This window comes from Pelophylax lessonae (genome assembly GCF_965119305.1).
Source record: "Pelophylax lessonae genome assembly, chromosome: 4".
Taxonomy (NCBI): domain Eukaryota; kingdom Metazoa; phylum Chordata; class Amphibia; order Anura; family Ranidae; genus Pelophylax; species Pelophylax lessonae.
The window spans coordinates 432,015,754-432,032,788 of record NC_138771.1 but is presented as its reverse complement, the minus strand read 5'-3'; the positions used below and the strand labels follow the sequence as shown (position 1 = coordinate 432,032,788).

At 41.4% G+C, this 17,035-nt stretch overlaps 1 protein-coding gene across 1 annotated transcript in view; it reads left to right on the top strand.

Moving 5' to 3' along the window:
* LOC309554897 (START domain-containing protein 10-like) overlaps positions 1–15,805 on the top strand; it is a 100,270-nt gene extending 84,465 nt beyond the window's left edge. The window contains exons 3-6 of the mRNA XM_082256630.1: positions 6,327–6,430; positions 9,370–9,487; positions 11,285–11,337; positions 15,401–15,805. Coding sequence (XP_082112756.1) covers positions 6,327–6,430; positions 9,370–9,487; positions 11,285–11,337; positions 15,401–15,631 — 506 coding nt within the window. The 3' untranslated portion in view covers positions 15,632–15,805. The remainder of the gene's footprint in view (positions 1–6,326; positions 6,431–9,369; positions 9,488–11,284; positions 11,338–15,400) is intronic.
* The last annotated feature ends 1,230 nt before the right edge of the window (positions 15,806–17,035 follow it).

The following is a 17,035-nucleotide window of genomic DNA, read 5'->3' as shown; positions in this document are numbered from 1 at the left end:
GAGAGATGACCAGAAAATGAATTGTGGTGTTATTGGTTAGGAAGGAGCGTATTTTGGGGGTGTTGCATAGGTTGAGGCAGCAAGCTTTGGACAGTGATTGGATGTAGGACTGAAAGTAGAGTTCAGAGTCCAGGGTTACACCTAGCACTCTGGCATGGGGGGACGGGTAATGGTTGTGCCATTGATCTTGATGGAGAAATCAGAGGAAGGGGCACATGGGGGAGGAAATATTATGAGCTCAGTTTTGGATAGATGGTAAAAAAAGGTAAACCATGCTCAGGCTGCTGCATCAAGCTCCAAATGTAACCCCAAAATTAAATATTATGCAGCTTGGAAGTCCTTAGATGAGGGGGCTGCATTTGTTGCCTTTTTTTTCAGCTTTTTTTCCCCTTGTATTACTGGCTGGATCACCAGGTAAAAATAATTTCCTGGTCCTAGAGTGTCTTCACTTAACATAACATAAAAATAACCGCTTTAAAAAAAAAAAGAAAAAAGCCTGAAAAAGAAAATGAACGCAGCCACCACATCTAAGAATTAGTAGGATGTAATAAAGTATTGTTTTGCCCTTGTGTTGAATACCACTTTAACCACTTACTGCCCGCCCACCGTCAAATCACGGGGGAGCCATGCAGCTATTGTTCTGGGACGCCGTCCTATGACGGTGCACCAGAATGGCCTCTCTTCCACGCCCGCGGGGGCGCGCAGTGCAGCGATTGTGGCCGCGCCGTGTTGCTAGGACATGGCGCAACCCCAATCTTGGTAAAGAGCCAATGCCATGGCTCTTTACCCATGTGATCGGCTGTGTCCAACCACAGCTGGTCACATGTAAATGAGGAAGTGCCATTTATCGTCCCTCCTCGCCTCGCACTGTCAGAGTGTGTGGCGAGGAGAGCCAATCAGCTGCTCCTCCTCAAAGGGGAGACTATGACAGGTAAACAGAAAAGTGAAAATCAGTGCCCATCAGTGCCTGCTCATCTGTGCTGCCGTCAGTGCCCATCAGTGCCACCTATCAGTGCCCATCAGTGTGGCACATTTGTACCTCCTCAATGCCACCTCATCAGTGCCCGTAAGTGCCACCTCATCAGTGCCCATCAGTGCAGCCTATCAGTGCTCATTAGTGCCGCCTCATCAGCGCACATCAGTGAAGGAGAAAAATTATTTATTTTCAAAATTTACTCTCAGAAAATAAGAGACTTTTTTTTTTTTTTTTTTAAATAAAAAACCCAGCGGTGATTAAATATCACCAATAGACAGCTGGAAAAAATGATAAAAATTTCATATGGGTACAGTGTAGCATGACCACGCAATTGTCATTCAAAGTGTGTCAGTGCTGAAGGCTGAAAATTGGCCTGGGCAGTAAGGGGTTGAAAGTGCCCTGTATTGAAGTGGTTAAGGAAGGGTTTCCATGTACTCATTGGAGTTTTATTATATTATCTATATAAAGTCCCCATAATATTAGGAATAATGTGCATCGCTAACAACAAGTGATATACATCAGTACCATAAAAGAAATTAAATGGTGCAAAACAATCTCTGACCATATGTTAGGGACAATGTCCTCAATATATAAATAATAGTCTGTGAAAAAAGGGAGTGAAAAGGATGAACCAAGTACTGGATATGAAAAAAAGTTCAAAGAAGTTCAAATAATAAGGTGCTACAACCGGAGTGCACCACAAGTCCCAGCAGGTGTCAGATGTTCCAGACAGCTCTTCCAAGCGAGAAGTAAGAGGAAACCACACCCGTGAAGCAAGTGTTAAATGGGATGCTTACCAAAGATCCGTTGCCATTCAAACGAATGAATTGGCCCAAAACCGCAGTGTATTTAGCACTTATACAGGGTCCCAAGTAAGCACTCCTCACATCCGGTGGGCTTTAGAGGTTAATCGTAAGTGGCACATAGATGAAAGATAAGGGGAAGGAGACACATAGCGTAATCCAGATAACGGTATAAAAAGCTTTATTAAAATTACACTTGCATTTAAAGCATGTATGATTGCATAAAAAAGTGTCCTCGTGGTGGTAGGAGAGCCGCGGCGTCCCGCGTCCTCAGACACAATCGAAGCCAGCGTACCAGGTACCAGCCTCTGTGTTAGTCACGTCTGGTACCGCCCAACGCGTTTCGTCATAGGTTTCCGTCGTCTGAAAAAGTTGTTCTCCAGTGAAAGACAGTTGTGCATTACACCCTGGGAAATGGGACACCAGCAGCTTCATTTACATTCATCACAGGACCAGATCTTTACCTTGTAGACCTCATGCACACATGACGTTTTTCCTCCTGGCAGCAGCATTTTGGCAGAAAAACGCCGGAAACAAAGTGTGTAACATGTTTACAGGGGTCAAAAGATTGGGTGTTCATTTAATTTGCCAGAATAATAATTTATTCTGGCAATTGAAATGAATTAATGCTCCTAGTGTTAACATGGATTTTACACTCATTTAGAAGCATCAAGTGTGTTTTCTGCCAAAACTCTGCTGTTGCTGGACACAGTTAGCTGGGTTTTTTTCCTGCCTCTGCCTCCAAACTCCTCTAAAAGCCTACAGACTCCTCTAAAAGCCTATAGTATGTGTGTATGGACACACGGTCTAACATGTAGGAGCTTTTAGAGGGGAAAAAAATACTAGATGTCCCTAGGAGCAGCTGGGAAAACGTCCAGTGTGCATGAGGCCTTCTGCAATATTTTTATCAGTTATACAGAGGAAATACATTCAGGTTCTAGAATTTGAGGGTAAAGAAAAACAGCCTTTTGACTATGGTCTTTGGTTCACTTAAAGTTAGAGATGGATCACCCACAAGGCAACTTAAGTGGAATGCTAGGGCCTAGTGAATGTCAGGTGGACCCAGCCTACAACCTTCATTCTTCTGCAATAAACCAAGGGAATAGCACAATTGGTCAAAGCATCACTTGCTAGCAGTTGGTGTTTGAAGAGCAGGGCTATGCCAGTACTTACAAAGAATGTGCCCAAAAGGATGAGATGTTCAAAGCAGCTACCTTGCCTAGGGTCCCATTATGGCAATCAGCAGGTAACGAGTAGATTTGAAGAGTTTATTTATCTTTATTTCTAGCTATTGCTCATAGGGGACATTTCTAAATGTGCAAATTAGGCAGTTATTAAAGAAATCGTATATAGTCCTAATATAAATGCATACATATATAACTGTTTGTTCAATCAAAATGTGCACTAAACATAGGATTTGAAAATCTATTTAATCCTCTAAGGAATCTGTAAGTTTATCAAACTTGTCTTCTCCAAAATGTCATCCTTTTCTTTGCATACCACCTCTGTTTTACTAGGATCCTGAATACCAAAAACCACTCCAACCTCGGTACTGAAGTCTACTGATTTTGGAATGCCTGTCCTGATCACTATTTTCCCATCTATTTACCATGACTGTTCTATCTACTACTCCACTGACATACATTTATGAGGTTGGAGTATTTTGCGATGCTCTACACACACAGGATAGGAAGTCAGATTAAGCTTGCACAAATAACCTTTCTAAACTTGGTGTATACAGAGCAGAAGCATAACTAGAACCTTCAGGGCCCCGGTGCAAGAAACCATGAAGGGCCCTTATCTTCAAGCCCGGGGCTCTTCCCACTGATCCTGGGGCCCTTTATTCTCGTTGCAGAGGCCCTTTATTACGGTCCCGCAGCGGGACCCTGTCACAAGTTCTGCAGTGGGCCCCCTTCCTGCCATCTTGGGGCCTCCCCGCGGTGGTGAAATGCCAGGGCTCGGTCGCAAGTGTGACCTTTGCGATCCTGGAAGTTCACCCACTGGTGTCAGTAGTTTTTATTTTTTGGTATTTTAATTGTATTATTTTTTATAATTTTATTTTATTTTTTAAAATGCCACTGACTATGACTCTGTCCATTCAGAAAAGGAAGGAGCTGGTAAATTACATATTTACTGACCCCTTTCCTGGTTCTCTATTGTGACACATCCCCTGCAGCAGCCGGCAGGAGAGGGAAGGGAATGCAGTGGCGGAGGGCAGCACAGTGGGGGGGGGGGGGCCAGGGGAGCACACAGGGGCCCAGAAACAGCAGAACACAAGTGAACTAGATAGGTGGAGTGGGGGGGGGGCAGCATACAGAGGAACTAATCTCCTCCATGGTTTCTCTACTGCTGCCCCTCCTATCCAGGTTTACATGGGAGCCCTAAGGCCCCCTGGAGCATGGGGCCTGGTTGCAATTGCAACCCCTGTAGTTACGCCCCTGATACAAAGCTAGATTTTGATTGGGCCAATCTTAAATGTAGCATTAACCTTGAGAGATTTAAAGCTTAACTCCATGTTTTAGTGAACTTTAAATAGTTTTAACAACTTCAGCCCTGGCATTGTTTTACCCCCTTATGACCAGGCCATCTTTTGCGATATGGCACTACGTTCCTTTTCTTCCCACAAATAGAGTTTTTCTTTGGTGGTATTTGATCACAGCTGTGGTTTTTTATTTTTTGCGCTATAAACCAAAAAAGACTGACTGTTTTGAGAAAAAAAAACAATAGTTTTTACTTTATGCTCGAAAGCATACATAATTAATTTAGGTCAATATATATTAGACTACATATGTTTGTTTAAAATCCCAATAAGGGTATATTGATTGGTGTCTACAAACTATGGGATAGATTTATGGCATTTCTTTTTTTTTTTTTACTGGTAATGGCAGCAGTCAGCGATTTTTTTTTTTTTTTTTTTTTTATTTAAGTTTAAAAAAAGGACAAACTGAGACAGAAGTGTGCCATAGTATGATATGGTATGTTGAACATATTATGGCAAGCGTTCACAGCACATGGCTTTTTTTTTTTTTTTTTCTTGTTTAAAGTGCATCTAAAGGCAATTTTTTTCCCATTTTGGATAATGTAAAGGTGAGTTATAACCCCTGCCAGTTATTTTTTTGTTTTTTGTATCCATCTGTGTCCCTTAGGGGCGAAGTTCCTTCTTTTGTCCCATAGCCAAAACAGGAAGTAATAGGAAATCCCTCCAAAGTGATGGAATCCCCTGGTGTCACCAGAAATATTGTCCCTATTTTGAAGATTTCCCCTGTATTCTGATGTCGTCAACTTAACATTTTGGGATTTTCTTTTACTTTCACTTCGATGATAACAGTAAACAAGACAAACCGAGAGGGTGAACCTCCCTCACGGATGGTCTAATCCCTCTCCACTCAAAGTTTTGATTTTTGTTACACTTTAATTGGTACCTGTACTTTTATTTCAATTATAGTATAAATGACTCCCCTCAACCCTACCCCCTAGCAACCCCCCAAAGTATTCTACATACTTGGTAATGCTCCTCCGAGACCTTTGTGCATGGGAGCTGTACAGCCGCTACATGACCCCATGGTGGGGTTATTCTGAAATCTTCTGGCATCTCTATTCATTCCCATGGAAAGACCTTTATCCCTTGGGATGCGTAATAGACATATTTCCAATTTTTAGAATTGTATTTCAGATATTTACTGTATATAGCACTGACAATTTATGCAGCACTTTACTGTAAATTTACATCAGTCCCTGCCCATAAGGTCGTTATCTTACATACATACATTCAAGCCAATTTAGAAGGGAGCCAAATTAACCTACCAGCGTGTCTTTGGAATGTGAAAGGAAGCCAAAGTACCTGGAGGAAACCCACAAAAGCACTGTGAGAACATACAGGCTCCATGCAGATAGTGTCCTTGCCGTTATTCAAACAGACAGCCCCAGAAGACTTCCACTGGAAACAAAGGAGCTTATTTAAAGCATATGCACAAGAGGGTTCTGGCTGGGAGACTTCGGTAGATAGCAGCAGCTACCAGTGGGTGACATAAGTAGGATCCTGGAGCATAAAGAAGAGATGCATAAAACACTTGGGGATGGGGATAGTCTCTAGGAGGTCAACCTAATTACAATCAAGCTCTCCATACATCATACCTACATTGTATAATTCTGTTTTGAACTTTAGGATTGCAATTCCTACATACTGGATTTTCTTTGCTGACAAGGTAAAGAGCAATTATGTGCAATAAGCAACATGAAGGCCTGATCGACTAAATGAAGTATGACAGAACCAATCAAAAATTCTTAGATGCCATGGGCTACTGCATATCTCTCAGGTTGAACAAAAGGTTACGAACATTTGTTTCAAGTTCCCCTTTCCTTCATAAGGATTTAGCCACTTGACAGACTTGCTTTTGACAGCAAAGATAAATTCTGCCTTTAATCTGTGAAATCTATGAGAATCAGAAGGTAGCATTTATTGGCGTGCCACATAAACTTTGTATTATTCTGAATAGTCTCCACTTCTTTATTTTGATTCTCTCTAACGGTTTATCTATTCATCACAGGGAAGTGTCCAAGTCCCTTAAAGAACAGAGACTTTGTAACCTTACGGTCTTGGTTACCCCTTGGCAATGACTACATGATAATCAATTATTCAGTAAAGCATCCGGTGAGTCTTTTGAATTACTTTTCTGTCTACTGGTTTGCAATATATGCACTTGTGCACAATTGCAATATATACCCTTTTACACACTTTTTTTTTCTCATGGCATTTTATATGTTGTTGGCAATGTGTGAAATCGGGCATTGTATAGAATGCTTTTAGGCAAACTATTAAATGTCTGTTATGATTTAAGCAGAATTCCTAGGAAATGTGTGACATTTTAAGCGTTTCATACTTTGACATTCCAGTTTTGCCATTCTATAGATTGCCTAGGCATTGTATACTATGCCTAATTTCATGCACTATATCAAATGCATATTCTGTGATCTAAGAAATATATAGCTATTCCCTATCTTCAAATAACCAATAAAAAAACACTACTGCTTTAAAGTTAGTCTGGTCATCCTTATACAGATATCTTTTGACCAGCTCCTGCTGAAAACACTAGGGGGGGGGGGGGTAGTAGCCCTAGAGTAGTGGTCTCCAAACTGTGGCTCAATGCGCCTTCCTACTTACAGTGAGGTACTATTCCTCCCACTGACACCAACAATAAGGCACCATTCCTCCACTGACACCAGCGATGGGCCACTATGTCTTATCCTAATACTAACAATGGGGCACTATTCATTCCACTTATATCAGTGATGGGTCATTGTTTACTCCCAGTGCGTTTTCTACTTACCCTGGCTGCTTTTTACCCCCACCCTCAAGGTCTGAAGGACAGTAATATGGCCCTTTCTTTGGAAAGCTTGGAGACCCCTACTTTAGAGCAAATCTAGTTAATGATGGAGATAATAATGCTAAATTTACTTTGGTTGTTATGGCAGAGTTATTTCTTAGCACAACCATGATTTAGGACTGTTCGAGCAGGTCTCTGTTAATCCAGCAAGTCCATCCCCCACACAGTTAGAAAGCACCCCCTAGGGACACATTTAACCCTATGATCACCCCTGGTGTTAACCCTGTGGTGGAAATTAATGGGGTTTGGAGCATAGAAATTCACTCAGTGTGCTGACAACTTTGCTGCGCTGAAAATCACACTTGTGGATATTAATACACGCCAAGCGCCATTAATTCCCTGTACTGAAAAGTACAATCTACAGCCCTTTTGTATAAGGTTATCCAAGCGCTAGGCAACAAAGAAAGAAACAGGCGCACGCTATGTCAAATCAATGCCAACTGAAGATTCTCTACCTTTAGAGCAGAGCCCTGGTTTATTTATAGTCGGAGAACAAAAGGGGTTTACAGGGGTGGTGGCATCAACACAACCAATCAGACGTGTACATTCAAAAGTACAATAGGAGAGGGGAGTGCATGCTTATGGAATAACACGTTCATGTGCACGAGACTCCAACTGCCAACTGAAAGCGAAACAAAGCAACATGGCTGCCACATGGATTCTCATGGACTCGGCCACGCTAATTCACAAGCATGCACTCTGGCGGTCGGCCTAAAGGACAGAAGGTTGAGCTGAGCTGCAGAGAGGGATCCCGTGTGCTGAGGACCGTGCAGAGCTGTTGGGGCCGGAGTTTCCAGGAAAGCAGAGTCGTGAGTACTGTAAACCGCCCCGGGGTCTGCCTAGGATAGGAGACCACTCCAGGAAGGTCAGAGGGATCCAGGAGCCGGCTAACCAGGAGGAAGCTTAGAAAAGGGGGTGCCTGAGTCTAAGCCCTGAAGAGAAGAAGTACAAGAGTAAAGAGGGTGCCGGTTTGGGCCCGGAAGTGTTAGGAGCTGCAGCAGTGTTTCAAGTAGCTCCCTTAGCCAGGAGGGCTAAAGGGAGCAGTGCAAAGGACTTTGTGTCAGCAGGGAAGTGTCAAAGTCAGTACAGAGTTAACAGGACTGCAAGTCAGCATTAAAAAGCGCCAACCGGCGTTGACTCGCATTCAGCGGGTGTCAAGTCAGCGTCAAGAGGCATTTTTCTCAGTTGTCCCATTACAGTGTATAGTCGAGCCAGAGGAGTATCCCACTCATTCCCTTCTCCCATCCAAGTTCCTAAAGTAAATACAAAACCCAAAGATGCTGGACTGTTTCTTGTCTCAGTGCTAACACTTGGAGAACATGCTTAAATGTGTTGTTGTTACTAGCGGTAACCCTGGCAGACCCCCATCTGGCACAATGCCTGGAAATTCTGCTACAGAGAATATTTGCATAGTACAGTAATTCTTCCTGACCCATGTAACATTGCAGGGATATGTGCTTTGCCTATATACTTAGTGCAAAGTGATGTCCTCCTTTCTAATAAAAGAAAGCTGGATGGTATGCGAATAGGTGGGCTTCCAGGCCTTGTGCACCATGTAGCATGAGCATCATCTGTAGCTAAAGTAGATGTAAACCCAAATTGGATGAATATAGTTTGGTGAAGGATTGAATATCAAAAGCAATTGCCAACACATTTTCTGTTTTGTCAGAATATACGGTTTTTAACTTTTTTCTTTGTTGTATCATCTTAGTGCTGCTGGTCTCGTCTAGCCTCTGTTGGCCAATGGCCACCATGCATGCACTCCAGCATCAGCTGCACATCATTTCTTTGGACAGGTGATGACCGTAGACCCTGTCTGGGCAATATGACAGCTTGTAATGTCCAAGTAGTACATTTCACAGGTTGACCTCTCAGGAGACAGGTGTCACCCCATAACTGCAAGTTACACTCACTGGGTATTTAATGAAAGCTGCAAGTTTTAAAAGTAAATGCAACTTTTGAAATATATAACACTTTAAAGGTCATATGAGATGTAGGTAATTGGGTATGCATCTGCTTTAAGTGCTCCTTATGCTATATAGGCAACAGAAGCTTTAAAACCTAAGCGTAGGCGGCCATTCACCTGCACACTTCTTACACATTAGTGTTAAAGAATTTAGCAAAAAAAAAATTATTTTTTCCAGCCTAATCTATGAAACATCTTGTACACCAGGCTCATTGTAACTAGAACATTTTCTGTTTGTAGAAACATCCTCCTCGCAAGGACTTTGTGAGAGCAGTTTCCTTGCAGACTGGATATCTCATTAAAGCCAATGGGGAAAACAGCTGCGTACTCTATTACCTCACACAAGTCGACCCCAAAGGTAATTCCAGAACACTGTATATCAACTTTCTATTCCGTCTAATTATCTAAGTACTGTTAACAAATCTAATCATTGGAAAGGAATTGATCCACTAGGTTTGAGATTGAATCTGGACTGAGCAGAAAGTATAACACTTTCCACTGCCTATATTTGAATTTTATTTTTTGATTAAAAAGGATGTATTGCCCTCTACATCCCCCTTTGAAAGATATTACCCCTGGTGGATGGGCTAATCTTCCCAAAACGACAGGTAAAAAACATCTGGTTATAAAGGCCTTCACAATAGGTGGGTACTTCCAGAGGAGGTGCATGAAACAGTGGGGATTGAACTGTTCTGCACATTCCCATCTGGTGGTGTGGAGTACGAGGAGAAATATACACATGACACTAGGTGAAACTTCATGACTTTTGAGTGGAGAGAAAAAGTCAATTATACACATTGCTTTTATCTTTATAAACCCCTTTCCATGTTCTAACCTGCTTTTGTTTAGCATATAGCCAAAGGCCATTTTTAGAACTGGCGTGTGCAAAGTTGGACGTTTTGCCTGTTGTATTCATATGAGCATCACCATGCTATAATATGAGAACAAGTGCTATGAAAAGTTGTGAACCAATACCTCAAGAAGGAAAGGAGTTTGGGGGGGAGCATATAATTTCTGTATATAAGCGGAATTCCACGGTTGTTTCCAAGGTTGAATAAAAGCAACCGCCGGTTGCGGCACAAAATCAGAGTGAGAATGTTGGAATTCTTTTTGCATTCCATTGGAAATTGCTTATTGTAGCATTCTTCTAGCTCTATCTGGTGTATAAAATAATTCAAAAGGCAGAAAAGTAGGTTGCATCAAAATAAGTTTAATACTTTTAACCACAAAGATTTTGGCTGAATTTGCAGCTTGAAAACTGGACTGCGATCTTCCAGGATGTCCTAATCCAGTTTTTGCTACTAAGCATCACTATGGTGTCCGGAAGTGCCACTGTGAAGAGTTTTGCTGCTTTTTATTTATTTATTATCCTTTCATATTTTTTTTTATAGGAGACCAGATATTGTTTTTTTTTTAAGTGATTGGATGAAGGGTTTATCTCCATTTCTAATAGGTTTAATTATCTAAATTTGTGCCAATTGTGAGCAATCTAGTTTAGGTGGAGCATTTTAAGTAGGCTAATTGGAGAACATGAGGCTATACAATGTGATTAGAGGAGAAACCATTTAACCTCAGGCTATGCAGGGGTTTTTTACAGTAAGGGCTATAAGATTGTGTAACTTTCTTCCACAAATGGTAGTAACTGCGGGGAGTATGGCTACTTTTAAAAGACTCTTGGACATACATCTCCAAGATCAAAACATTCAGGGGTATGGGAAATAATTACATCCACACACACCTACACAGGTTGAACTAAATGGACTATTGTCTTTATTCAACCTCAGCTACTATGTAACTATTAGGTAATTGCACATAAGCCCCCATAACTGCCACACTACCTTCCGGGACACAAGCAAGTGCATGCCTAGTACTTAAGGACACAAAGCCTGGAGTAAGCTTAGTGGAGATCTGCAGGAACATAGCCCATTTGTAACTAAAAAAAAAATGCAACTTGGAGAAAATTGTTAATTTATATAATATATTTAATTTTCAATGTTTTCATACGAACCTTGTAAATACTGAATATACTGCACTTAGGATTTTTGACCATTAGATGGCACTCTATGCTTTGTGACTAAATATGTACCATGCTGGATTAAAAAGTATGAGATATTGTAATTTTTAATGTTTTTTTTTTTTTTTTTTACTATTGCAGGGTCATTACCAAAGTGGGTAGTAAATAAAGTATCTCAGTTTGTGGCTCCAAAGGTAAGTGAAAGTAAAGATTTAAGATAATGTTTGGTATTATGCCAAAAATATTTACAGAAGTGACAAAGAGCTCTCCGTAACTGTAATTAACGATTCCTTCATTCCCTGTTTTAACAAATTTTACATTGGGAACCACACTGGGAGAAACTACACTATATAGCCGATTAAATTACAAAGGTGTGGAAGATAAAGGACATAAATTTAATAAACCCGTCCTGTTTTTTTTTATTTTTTTAGGCACGTATTCTGGCGCTATTACTAAAGTCTTGCCAAACCTTGTTTCCTATAGTTTCCGATTGTTAATGCTTTCCTATCATTTTTAACTGATTTTATAAATAACTTTATTTTGTACATTGTCACATATGCCTTTCAAGTTGCTTTAAAACATGAGTTACTTGTGACCTCAATAAAATCTATTTCGATCATCCGATGATGGTGTACTGGAAATATATGTACTGTGATCTGAATGTTTCACACAGTTTTAATGCATACTGCCACATCAGGTAAACTGCAGGACCCTGGCAAATAATTGAGGTCAGAGGTGGAAATTCACATTGCTGAGCTCCAGTTATCACTATGCTAAAACAAATTTCCATGACCACAGGAATGGATAGCAATGCACAAAAAGGTATTGATTGTGCATTTTTTAAAACCATAGTATTCACCTTGACTTAAACATTATGCTTTATGGGCCATTCACACTTCACATGCCTTGGTGTGGTTGGGCCCTTATAGTTTTCCTTTCAAAACACACTAAATTGCAACACACAGATGTGAACCCACCACACAGGGAAAAATTAGATTTTTAAATCAAATGAATTCAAAAGTAAAATTCTTATGTATTACTGCAGGGTAATGGACAAGTGTGAGGCCCTTTTAAGATTACCTTCACCCAAACATGATTGCCACCCCCTAGCCCTCTTCTGTGTTGCCGTCTATAAAAATCCTGCGCATGTGCAGATGTGCCACAGAACTCTTTCAAGTATTTGGAGCCTGTGGCATATCTGCGCGCACACAAGGGTTTCTGCCGAATACACATAGAGATGAATAATTTAAGGTATCAGGGTATTGTAGTGACCCACAGCACTTGTGCACACGCTATGGCCGGCTAGCCATAGATTGAGCGATTTTCTTTCCTGCAACCAGGGGTTGCAGGAAAGAAAATTGCTTGATTCCCCCATCAACACACAGTGTTGACAGGGGAATCTCTCCCGTGTTGCCATTGTGTTCTCCCAGTCGGGGAAGCCATCCCCACTGGGAGAACACAGTGATTATTGCTAACAGCTATAACAATATTTATTAGTAAAATCTAGCAGGCTGGTTGTACTCAAATTGATCGATGAACTTGGGTACATTGAACCTGCCCATACATGATTCAAATCTTAGCTGGTTCCTGCTGAACCGGTTAAGATTCAAATTGTCTATAGCCGGCTTAAGGATGACTTGTGAATCCTGTGGTGTATATGCACCCTTAATAAAACACTGCCGCCTGGGATACATGCAACTGGCCTTTTTGCAGCAGCCACAAAGTAGTACTGACACTGAGGGAACCGCCAACTAAACCTAAGACTCTGAGAGCAATCACAGTCTCTCTGTAGTCCTATATGGCGCCAGACCCTCAATAAGGAAGTTCCGTAATACCTGGAGCTGTAGGTCTTTCTCACAATGTAAAGGTGGCAGCTTTTGCCCAGCTCCCCTGCAACACTTTTTAAGTGGGGGATCCCTTCTCCAGCCCAGATTCAACGGGTAACTCTTCTTTAGACCCCTAGCCCATAACACATGCTCTAGCCTAGTACATGTAGCAGTTTCCCTAGGGCTTACCCTGGGAGGCTTGTGTTTCTGACAAGATCCTCCCAACAATTATTTAACCTCTCCCCAGCCAGATAGCCTCCCAGGGATTGGCTGATGGATTGGCTTAGTTGCATAAGAGCAGAGGTTGATCCTCCCTCTTCCACCAACAGGCAGGAGTATTAAGTTTAAGGAGAACCTGCAGTATCCTGACAAATAAGAGTTCAGTTTAGCTGGCTACAGCTCCGCCATAGTACAGCCATAGCCCTTTAGCCAGCCCAGGGCAGAGGTGCTACGCTTGGACAAATCGAAGTATGAATCCCTCCAGCAGGGACAGAGACCACCATAAAAAATCTGGCATGAGTCTAACCATTTCCTATTATATCAAGAATGATAGAATATGATAACGTATGAGAATATGTTAATGCTTTAGGCAAGGTTCACTCCTTTCCATGTGCTTTGTTTTGCATTTTTGTGTGTTTTTCACTACAGATGGGATTGGGCACTGTAAAGTTGTACACCTGCAATGGTGCAAGTTATAATGCACATGATAAATTGCAACGTTTGGAACGGGACCTTAAAGTATATCTAAAGCCAACCATTTTTTTTATTTTTTTATGGAGTAGTAGCTTTTTCTTCACTTGCTGTCCTGTAGGCTAAACAGTGAGAGGATAACTTTTCAAGTTGACCTATTAGACTGTTGTCACAGGAACAAATGTCTATATTGGATGAATTCCCCTCTATTCCTGTTCTTGTGGCAACTGAAGTTAATTGTGAAACTCGCCCTAACTTTAATTTTTTTTGCCATCGGTGAACGGTAACATGGACAAAAAGAAAAAAACATGATGGTGGTTCTAACGCCAAACTTCAAATACACTGCTCAAAAAATTAAAAGAACACTTTGAAAACACACCAGATCTCAATGGGGAAAATATCCTGCTAGATATCTATACTGATATGGGCTGAACTAATGTGATAGGATCAAAAGGATGCCACATTGGATGATGGAAATGAAAAGTATCAACCTAGAGGGCTGAAGTCAAAGACGCTCTGAAAATCAAAATGAAAAAATGATGCAGCAGGCTAGCCCATTTTGCTGAAATTTCATTGCAGCAACTCAAAATGGTACTCAGTAGTTTGTATGTTGTTGGACTGCCTGTGCAACCTATATAGGGTCCAGGTATTGCCTCATTCTACCAGTAGTGACACTGACCCTAGCCAAATGCAAAATTAGTGAAAAACAGTCAGAAAAGATGAGTAGGGAAAAAGTCAGTAGCTTCCACCTGTAAAACCATTCCTGTTTTGGAGGTTGTCTCATTGTTGCCCATCTAGTGCACCTGTTGGTAATTTATTTAACACCAAAGCAGCTGAAACTGATTAACAGCCCCCTCTGCTAGTTAAAGTGGAGTTCCACCCTATTTTTATACTTACCTCCATCTTCTCGCTCCGGGTCACCTGAAAAAGAAATGGATAATCGCATATTTTTTTTTTTTTTTACTTACCTCGTAGCGAAGAAAATATACTTACCTTACTTCCTTCTTCCTCCTTCCTCGGCCGCGGCCCGTCGTCACTTCCTGGCTCTGCAATGATTCCTGGGAGCTGGACGTCATAGCTCCCAGGAATCATTGCGCCTGCACCGGCCCCGACGTCAGTTCCGGGTCGCGCGCGTCATCCCCTTCTAAACAGCTTCTGGGCATGCCCAGAAGCTGTGGAGGGATGACGCGCGCGACCCGGAAGTGACGTCGGGGCCGGCGCAGAGCATCGTGGGACCAAAGAAAGCGGAAGAAGACGCCGAAGAGGACGCGCTGGCTTCAAGCTGCCCACATCTGAGATGGCAGCGCTGGACAAGACGTTTGCAAGGTAATTATTTGTCCTAACAGGTAAGTGCAACCCGGGACAGATCAGAGGCTAGCCATTGTGGAATGCACTAGCCCTGACTGTCCCGGGGGTATTAAAAAAAAAAAAAAAAAAATCCAGGGTGGAACTCCGCTTTAACTGACCAGATCAATATCCCAGGAGTTTAATGGACTTCATGCTATACTCTGATTAAAAAGTGTTCCTTTTTTTTTTGAGCAGTGTATAAAAAAGTTTTCCTTTCAGTCATACAATCCCTAGTCTGGGCACAGGTGCACTTTGATGCCTACTCAAAAAAGCCCTCTATTGTTTGAAATGACCTAACAAAGCACCTAAGACGGCATTATGACTATATGGTCGATCTCTGTCCTCCTAAGTTAGCTCAAACTGATACAATGTTTAAAATCCTTTTATTCTACAGGCAATGAAAAAGATCTATAAAGCTGGTTTAAAGTATCCTGAATGGAAGAGAAAACATGACCCACTTTTTAAGCCATGGGTGTATCCAGAGCAGAACACTCTTCCGACCGTGAATTTGGAAGACCTGGCAATCCAGAGGGCTGATGAGCTGGAAAACATAGATGAAAGTGGAGTATCTGAAGAAAGAACACACATTAGTGATGATGAAGATGGGCTTTCAAAGGATTCTTAAATGGATGTTTTTATTCTTTAATATAATTTCTTCTGTCAAGCTCCAAAATTTGATTTACAACCAGTTTGCTCGGTTAACCCTCTCACCCCATCCCTTTCTACCATTTTCTGATCTTTTTTAAACTTTGTAAAACTCAGGAACAAGTTGAGGTGTGTTTTGAAAAAGTTTTGTTGAAAGGAAGTCCCCTAATGGACACCAATTACATAGAAAAAAATATCCTAGAAATGTCCTAATATATTTGTTGTTCAAAACGGACTGGTCGCACAGGACTGGTCGCACATAAAGAAATCGATGTGAATAGACCAGGAGCAAACCTTCAGAAAGAACTTTTGTAAGGGTTGTTACAGCAAGTTCCTGAAAACTGTTAGAACCTGTATTGATTTGCTATATATTTATATCAGTCAACTGTGGGTGCAGCTGCGCTCATAAGCACCATGGTATTGAACAGCAGTTCTGGGAGGAAAGATCATTGTCCCCATGATCAAGGATAAAGAACACCTATACACATCAAGAAAGTCAAATAGAGTCCAAAGTCCTTGTGTACACTCTTTGGGTCACTGATTCAAAGTAAGTAAGACAGCCAGGCATTTATCATTTACAGTCTACAATGTAGCCTTCCCATTGGGAAAGTTTCATTTAAGAGTATGTAAATACTTTTTTAATTTCAACAACCTGTCCCCAGGGTTACTTTTAAAGGACAACTTACAAAAGAGGTATCCCTAGGCTGCCTTTGTTGACCACCCCTAAAAAAATCTAGTTGGTTGGAAAGTTGTTGACCTGGAACAAATATGCTATACAGCTGCTGTATATTAATTGGGGGTCAGTTAATTTATTGAAGCCAGAGGCAGCCAGGAAGCTATCACTTTAGAATAAGGTCATCCATAGAAGCCTGAATACTACTTGTGATAGGCTACCTTTAAGATATGGTGACAACGAAGAACCTTTTTGGCATGAGTTATACCCAATGTCCCTCTTGTAACTACAAATCCCATCATTCCCTATGTAATGGAGAGAAACAAAGGCAGCCATGATTAAAGCTAAATTCCAGGTACGGACTTCTCTGCATGGTTACATTGGTCCAGCTTGGATCAACGCAGGGATGCATATTCAATACCTGGCCGATCACTGAAATAGGAGGATCACTGCAGTAGCCGCCACCACTACAATGATTCTCCTGTATTCTGGATGCAGTGGTTCCATTAGTTTACTTTTCAGGCTGTCTTCTTTTTCCAGGACCCAAAGACTGGTAACCTGTAATATAAAACCTTTTGTTATCGGGTTTAGGCCTGGTTCACGCCTATGCAGTTTGCTTTTGATCAGTTTCTGCAGTGCTTTTTGCGGTGCGTTTTTTTGAAAACGCGTTTTTGATGTGTTTCGCATTTTTATACTTTTTTTGGGCAATTT